Raw genomic sequence first — 9,121 nt, forward strand, 5'->3', positions numbered from 1 at the left:
CAGCTCGTTCCATCTCCCCACCACCCTCCGCGTGGAAGACTAGCCCCCTGGGCTCCTCTTAAAATCTTTCCCCCTCTCATCTTAAATCAATGCCCCTCTAGTTTTAGACTCGCCTACCCCTGGGGAAAAGACTGTGGCTATTCATCTCAATGTCGATATCTCTCATGGGTTTGAACACCTGTACTCCAGGGAAACCCACCCCTCACTCACACTCCTGTACTCCAGGTTTCACTCACACCCTGTACTCCAGGAAAACCCACCCCTCACTCACACTCCTGTACTCCAGGAAAACCCACCCCCTCACTCACACTCCTGTACTCCAGGAAAACCCACCCCTCACTCACACTCCTGTACTCCAGGAAAACCCATGAAGTTATATTCATCTTTGCCCAAGTTGTTCTAACACTGGATTCATACAGGTGGGTGGTTAGTGTATGGAACGAGTTGCCCGAGGAGGTAGTTGAGGCTGGGACTATCCCAACTTTTATGAAACAGTTCGACAGGTACATGGATAGGACAGGTTTGGAGGGATATGGACCAAATGCAGGCAGGTGGGACTAGTGTAGCTGGGACATGTTGGCCAGTGTGGGCAAGTTGGGCCGAAGGGCCTGTTTCCATGCTGTATCACTCTACGACTCTATAGCACGGAACCAATAAGGTTGATTTGGTCTCAGCGTGCTATGAATGAAGTGGGCACTCTGACCTTTCTTGTTGAGGTTTGGTTTGGCATTTGCTGTTGTGCCCCAGCTATTTCTGTAGCGATTCATTGATTCACAAGAATAAATGAGCGAGGGTTTTATTTTTCTGTTCCAGCAAGTAAACTCCTGCTGGTTTGGCTTTGATGGAATTCAATCCTGACTCTCCCCCCACACATAGTGATAGGAGCAGAATTAGGCCATTCGGCCCATCACGTCTACTCCACCATTCAATCATGGCTGATCTATCTCCCCCTCCTAACCCCATTCTCCTGCCTTCTCCCCATAACCCCTGACACCCGCACTAACTGTCACTCACACACGCGCTTCCTGAGAGAGAGTTCTGTTCCCATGGCAAAGTGTGCAGTTGTGGTTTGGCACGGTGGTGCAGCGGGTAGAGCTGCTGCCTCACAGCGCCAGAGACCCAGGTTCGATCCTGACTACGGGTGCTGTCTATGTGGAGTCTGTACGTTCTCCCCGTGACCTGCGTGGGTTTTCTCCGGATGACAATAGACAATGAACAATAGGTGCAGGAGGAGGCCATTCGGCGCTTCGAGCCAGCACCGCCATTCAATGTGACCGTGGCTGATCATCCCAAATCAGTACCCCGTTCCTGCCTTCTCCCCATATCCCCTGACTCCGCTATTTTTAAGAGCCCTATCTAGCTCTCTCTTGAAAGCATCCAGAGAACCGGCCTCCACCGCCCTCTGAGGCAGAGAATTCCACAAACGCTCCGGTTTCCTCCCACACTCCAAAGACGTACAGGTTTGTAGGTTAATTGGCTTTGGTAAAAATTGTAAATAGTGTGTGTAGGATAGTGCTAATGTACGGGGAGATCGCTGGTCGGCACAGACTCAGTGGGCCGAAGGGCCTGTTTCCGCGCTGTATCTCTAAAGTCTAAAGTGTGTAGAAGCCAATGATAATACACACTTCCTTTGCAGAATTCTCTTCATTGCTTTCCAGACCTTCAGAGAATGGAGTTTATTATTTGCTATGGCAACAGGAATTTATTCTGATAATGAAAACGTAATTACTGGAATGTTTTATGTTCCCTGAGGAAGAAATTCATGGTTAGAGTCTGTAAACAGTGCCTTCCAAATGTGTTACTTGGCCAGGCCACGTGAAGATTGCACAATTGGGCAACGAGCTAACAGAAAGGCTAGCGATCGTTACAACCTTCATAGCGAGTGAAATATTATTGAAGTCGAAACAAGGAACTGCTGGTTTACAAATGCATCTACAATAGTGGCGTTTAGAGTCACAGTGTGGAAACAGGCCCTTCAGCCCAACTTGCCCACACCGGCCAACATGCCCCAGCTACACTAGTCCCACCTGCCTGCGCTTGGTCCATATCCCTCCAAACCTGTCCTATCCATGTACCTGTCAAACTGTTTCATAAAAGTTGGGATAGTCCCAGCCTCAACTACCTCCTCTGGCAGCTCGTTCCATACACCCATCACTGTTGTATGAGGAAGTTACTCCTTAAATTCTTATTAAACCTCAACAATGGATAGGTGACTTTTCAGGTGGGGACCTTTACATCTCCACCCCTCCCCCACAATCAGTCGTCCCCCCCCCCCCCCCCTCCACCCCACATCAGACTGAAGAAGGGACTCGGCCCGAAACGTCGCCTATTTCCTTCGCTCCATAGATGCTGCCTCACCCGCTGAGTTTCTCCAGCATTTCTGTCTCCCTTCGATTGTTCCGGCATCTGCAGTTCTTTCTTAATCATTCCTGGTAAGAAATTAGTTTTGTGACCAATTAATGCAAAGTTGTAGAGTTAGCACTTGTGCCAACAAATAAACAATGGAAGAATATTTCCAGCAGTTCTTCCCCTCCCTCCATCCACATTCTGAAATGCTTATTTTGGATTTGCTCGCGATCCTCCTAGGAACTTTGATGAGAAGAGGCTTTGTCCACGGAACTCTGGATCTGGTGATGAACTGGTCAGATATTCCCCCTTCCCCCAGACACTTGACTTTTACAATTGCAAGGTCCAACGTTAAACTCAGTTTTCACAGAGACTTCCCCACCTTCCAATGGACGGCCGTTCTTTAGAACATAGAACGGGATAGCCCTGGAACAGGCCCTTCAGCCCACAATATCTGTGCTGAACATGATGGCAGGATCAACTCAGATCTGCCTGCCAGAGACCCGTGTTCCATCCCGACCACGGGTGCTGTCTGTACGGAGTTTGCACGTTCTCCCCGTGACCTGCGTGGGTTTTCTCCGGGTGCTCCGGTTTCCTCCCACACTGCGAAGTCGTACGGGTTTGTAGGTTAATTGGCTTCGGTCAAAATAGTAAATTGTCCCTAGTGTGTGTAGGTCGGAGCTAGTGTTGGGGTGATCGCTGGTCATCTCGGACCCATTGGGCCGAAGGGCCTGTTTGCGTGTTGCATCTCTAAAGTCTAAAAGTAAACTCTAAAGTCACCCGGAGGTCGCAGGGAGAACGTGCAAACTCCACACAGGCAGCAGCCGATGTCAGGATCGAACCTGGACCTCAGACACTGTGAGGCAGCAACTCGATGACTTATCGCTGCAGATGTTGCTGTAGACAGACACAAAATGCTGGAGTAACTCAGCGGAACGGGCAACATCTCTGGAGAGAAGGAATAGGTGACGTTTCGGGTCGAGACCCTTCTTCAGACTATCTCGACCCAAAACGTCACCCACTCTTATTCTCTCCAGAGATGCTGCCCGTCCCGCTGAGTTACTCCTGCGTTTTGTGTCTATGTTCAGTGTGACACAGCCTCTGCAGTTCCTTCATACACATTAATAACTCTGTCGCTGCAGAATTGAGTTCCTGATGCTGGCAAACCGCTGCCCTCTCCTGTTCAACAACCTGCCTTTCCCTCAATCACTTAAAACCACACAATCCCATCCGTCCTCAGAGTTACAAATGTCTGCTCCAATGTGTGTACAATCTAAATAATTATTACATAGAACATGGAGCAGTACAGCACAGGAACAGGCCATTCGGCCCATCATGTCTGTGCTCACAGCTCATAAATTCATAAGTGATAGGAACACAATTAGGCCATTCGGCCAATCAAGTCTACTCTGCCATTCAATCATGGCTGGTCTATCTCTCCCTCCTAACCCCATTCTCCAATCAGTACCCCGTTCCTGCCTTCTCCCCATATCCCCTGACTCCGCTCTCTTTAAGAGCCCTATCTAGCTCTCTCTTGAAAGTATCCAGAGAACCGCCCTCTGAGGCAGAGAATTCCACAGACTCACCACTCTCTGTGAGAAAATGTGTTTCCTCTTCTGTTCAAAATGGCTTACCCCTTATTCTTAAACTGTGGCCCCTGGTTCTGGACTCCCCCAACATTGGGAACATGTTTCCTGCCTCTATCGTGTCCAAACCCTTAATAATCTTATATGGTTCAATTTGATGGGCCGAATGGCCTAATTCTGCTCCTAGAATTCATGAACATAAATCTATCTCCTTTAGTCTAGAAGTCAATTACTTTAAACTGAAAGGCAACAAAATATCTCCCATCAAACAGCTCTGTAAGGTTGGCCACTGTTTACACATAGGCTATATTTTTACAGTGAAGTTTCCATGCATTTGCCTTGAAACTTAGTTCAAGTTCAAGTGAGTTTATTGTCATGTGTCCCTGTATAGGACAATGAAATTCTTGCTTTGCTTCAGCACACAGAACATAGTAGGTATTTACTACAGAACAGATCAGTGTGTCCATATACCATGATATAAATATATACACACATGAATAAATAAACTGGTAAAGTGCAAATAACAGATAATTGGTTATTAATATTCAGAGTTTTGTCCGAGCCAGGTTTAATAGCCTGATGGCTGTGGGGAAGTAGCTATTCCTGAACCTGGACGTTGCAGTCTTCAAGCTCCTGTACCTTCTACCTGAAGGTAACGGGGAGATGAGTGTGTGGCCAGGATGGTGTGTGGGTCTTTGATGATACTGCCAGCCTTTTTGAGGCAGTGACTGCGATAAATCCCCTCGATGGAAGGAAGGTCAGAGCCGATGATGGACTGGGCAGTGTTTACTACTTTTTGTAGTCTTTTCCTGTCCCTCTGGATCAAGATATTTATTCCACAACTAGGGTGTCAGGAGGATCCTGCAAATCTAAAACCAATCATGGCCCCTTGGGTGAAGTCAAGTGTTGATCGCAGTGATTGGAGTTTGATCGATTGAATCAGTGGTACAGCATGGAAACAGGCCCTTCGACCCACTGAGTCCATGCTGGCCATCCATCACCCATTCACTAGTTCTATGCTATCCCACTTTCTCATCTACTCCCTACACACTAGGGACAATCTACAGAAGCCAATTAACCGACAAACCTGCATGTATTTGGAGTGTGGGAGGAAACCGGAGCACCCGGAGAAAACCCACACAGTTCACGGGGGGAGAACGTGCAAACTCCGTACAGACAGCTCCTGGAGTCAGGATGGACCCCGGGTCTCTGGCGCAGTGAGGCAGCAACTCTACCCGCTGCACCACCGTGCCACCTACCATAGCACAGATTCAGCTCATCGTAAATATTTCTGTTATGAATAGTTCATTATTTGTCTCCCTACATAGAAATTAACTTTCTGCTCTTCACGGAACATTGCACAAAATAATTGTCTCTGAAACAGAAGGCCATTTTATAATCAGATATTGGCAATCTATTATTAGCACTGACATCAGACTAAACGGTTAATTTTAGTTAATTAAATTAATCAGTTAATTAAATAGTCAATAGAAATAGCCCTCGACTCAGCATAAAATGACGTACCTTTTGAAAGAGGTTGCAGAGGAATTTCTTTAGTCAGAGGATGGTGAATCTGTGGAGGCCAAGGCAGCGATAGATAGATTCTTGATTAGTGCGGGTGTCAGGGGTTATGGGGAGAAGGCAGGAGAATGGGGTTGAGAGGGAGAGATAGATCAGCCGTGATTGAATAGGGTAGTAGATTGATGGGCCAAATGGCCTAATTCTGCTCCTATCACTTATGAACTTATGACCATAATTTAGCCCAATAATAAAAAAAGTTCTGGGCTGTTCATTTTGAACGAGAAGCGGAGAAGATGGCAATTGTGACGTTATTACCCTGATCATAGTCATTTGGTACCGAGGAATTTGAATGATCCCATCATTTGAAATGAGTAACATAAATATTAAAGTGGGGATTTAATATGTGATTTGAATTAAATTGAAATTGAACATAAATGGTGTCTGTAAATTGTCGTGTAAACTTCTAACCTGCTGTGATTTGCGGTGATGTTTGAACCACTGAACATGAGAAGATTGAGGGAAGTACATTACAGTTTTTGTATTGTTTGAAGAAAATTGCTATTTGTCCCCAAAGTCCATAATCTCATTGGGATGATGTAACGAGATAATCAAAGATTATTTCATCGTTCCACTCAATATCTTAGTAATGTCGTAACAAGGAACTGCAGATAGAAACATAGAAACATAGAAATTAGGTGCAGGAGTAGGCCATTCGGCCCTTCGAGCCTGCACCGCCATTCAATATGATCATGGCTGATCATCCAACTCAGTATCCCGTACCTGCCTTCTCTCCATACCCCTGATCCCCTTAGCCACAAGGGCCACATCTAACTCCCTCTTAAATATAGCCAATGAACTGTGGCCTCGACTACCCTCTGTGGCAGAGAGTTCCAGAGATTCACCACTCTCTGTGTGAAAAAAGTTCTTCTCATCTCGGCTTTAAAGGATTTCCCCCTTATCCAGATGCTGGTTTACAATGGGCTGACCAGGCTTGTAGTCACTGGAATTTAGAAGGATGAGAGGGCATCTTATAGAAACATATAAAATTCTTAAAGGATTGGACCAGCTAGATGCAGGAAAAATGTTCCCCATGTTGGGGGAGTCCAGAACCAGGGGTCACAGTTGAAGAATAGATAGATAGAGCTCTATGAGCCAGTGGAGTCAAGGGATATGGGGAGAAGGCAGGCACGGGTTACTGATACGGGATGATCAGCCATGATCACAATGAATGGCGGTGCTGGCTCGAAGGGCCGAATGGCCTCCTCCTGCACCTATTTTCTATGTTTCTATGTTTCTATGTAATAAGGGGTCGGACATTTAGGACTGAGATGAGGAGAAACGTTTTCACCCAGAGAGTTGTGAATCTGTGGAATTCTCCGCCACAGAAGGCAGTGGAGGCCATTTCACTGGATGTTTTCAAGAGAGAGTTCGGTTTAGTTCTTCGGGCTCAAGGAATCGAGGGATATGGGGAGAAATCAGGAACAGGGCACTGATTTTATATGATCAGCCATGATCCTATTGAATGGCGGTGCTGGCTCGAAGGGCCGAATGGCCTCCTCCTGCACCTATTGTCTATGATTCTACAAAATAAAATGGCGTAAAGTGCTGGAGTAACTCAGCGGATCATTGGGAAAACGGATGGGCGACTCTTCTTCAGCCTCATTGTAATCTCCCGACCCGAAACGTCACCCATCCATTTGTTCCTGGGATGCTGCCTGACCCGCTGAGTTACTCCAGCACTTTGTGTGTATCCTTGGTGTAAACCAGCATCGGCAGTTTGTTTTGTCACACAGTCTGATGAAGCCTCCTGACCCAAATATCACTTAAGAATTTAGACTCTAGCAATAAAGTGCGAAAACAGGCCCTTTGGCCCGTCGAGTCCGCACCGACCAGCGATCCCCGCACACTAATACTATCCTACACACGCACACACACACACTAGGGACAAATGTTACATTTACACCAAGCCAATTAACCTACTAACCTGCACGTCTTTGGAATGTGGGATGAAACCGGAGCACCTGGAGAAAACCCACGCAGGTCACGGGGAGAACGTGCAAACTCCGTACAGACAGCACCCGTGGTCAGGATTGAACCCGGTGCTACAAGCGCTGAAAGGCAGCGACTCTACCACTGCGCCACCGTGCCGTTGTGAGGTTCTCTGACGCTCTCTAATCAGCTGTCTTCTCCTCCCAGGTATGGCAGATCCCAGACCACCTGACTCTACGCAACATCACCGATCCCATCGTCGTGTTGGAAGGACATTCGAAGCGGGTGGGCATCATCTCCTGGCATCCAACTGCACGCAACGTCCTACTGAGCGCAGGTAACGCCATCACCTGTGGGCAGGGTCGGCTCAAGCCAAGCCACACCTGCCAATCAAACACAATACATAGGTTTGAAGGTGAAGGGTTGACAGATTTACCTGCTGGGGAGTGTTGTAGAGCAGAGGGATCTAGGAGTACAGGTGCATGGTTCCTTGAAGGTCGAGTCGCAGGTAGACAAGGTGGTCAGAAAGGCTTTTGGCACTTTGGCCTTCAGCAGTCAGAGTATTGAGTATAGAAGTTGGGAGGTCATGTTGCAGTTGTATAAGATGTTGGTGAGACCACTTTCAGAGTATTGTGTTCAGTTCTGTCAGATATTGTCAAGCTGGAGAGGGTTCAGAGAAGATTCACAAGGTTGTTGCCAGGACTAGAGGGTGTGAGCTACAGGGTGAGGTTGAGTAGGTCAGGTCTCTATTCCTTGGAGCGCAGGAGGATGAGGGGTGATCTTATAGTGATGTATAAATTCATGAGAGGACTAGATCGGGTAAATGAACAGTGTCTCTTGCCCAGAGTAGGGGAATCTAGGACCAGAGGACACAGGTTCAAGGTGAAGGGGAAAAGATTTAATATGAATATGAGTTGTAACGTTTTCACACAGAGGGTGGTGGGTGTATGGAACAAGCTGCCATAGGAGGTAGTTGAGGCTGGGACTATCCCAACACTTAAAAAAAAGTTAGACAGGTACATGGATAGGACAGTTTTAAAGGGATATGGACCAAACGCAGGCAGGTGGGACTAGTGTAGATGGGACATGTTGGCCGGTGTGGGCAAGTTGGGCCGTAGGGCCTGTTTCCACGCTGTATCACTCCATGTCATTGCTGGAGTAACGGGTCAGGCAGCACGGTGGCGCAGCGGTAGAGTTGCTGCCTCGCGGCGCCAGAGATCCGGGTTACGATACCGACTACGGGTGCTGTCTGTACGGAGTTTGCACGTTCTCCCCATGACCGGCGTGGGTTTTCTCCGGGTGCTCCGGTTTTCTCCCAAACTCCAAAGACGTGCATGTTTTTTTGTATGTTAATTGGCTTGGTGTACATGTAAATTGTCCCTAGTGTGTGTAGGGTAGCTGATGATGCTGCTGGCCTTGCCGAGGCAGCGTGAGGTGTAGATGGAGTCAATGGAAGGGAGGGTGGTTGGTGTGCGTGAGGGTCAGGGCTGCGTCCACAACTCTCTGGACACTGGTGGTCTATACCGCCCACATGTTGCCCGGCTAGTCTGTGGACTTCCCCAGTGAAACAACCTTCTCCTTTGACAGTCCCTCAGTTGTCCACACTGCCCCAGTCAGAGTCAGAGTCAGAGAGTCAGAGTCAATTTAATTGTCATTTGGACCCCTGGAGGTCCAAACGA

General features: G+C 47.7%; 1 protein-coding gene across 1 annotated transcript in view; it reads left to right on the plus strand.

The window, feature by feature from the left end:
- Nucleotides 1-9,121, plus strand: part of LOC129710876 (coronin-6-like) — an 80,573-nt gene that overhangs the window by 52,167 nt on the left and 19,285 nt on the right. Inside the window, 1 exon segment of the mRNA XM_055658166.1 lies at nucleotides 7,650-7,779. Within this exon segment, the coding sequence (XP_055514141.1) occupies nucleotides 7,650-7,779 (130 nt within the window).

The sequence above is a fragment of the Leucoraja erinacea genome, chromosome 28, assembly GCF_028641065.1.
Source record: "Leucoraja erinacea ecotype New England chromosome 28, Leri_hhj_1, whole genome shotgun sequence".
NCBI lineage: Eukaryota > Metazoa > Chordata > Chondrichthyes > Rajiformes > Rajidae > Leucoraja > Leucoraja erinaceus.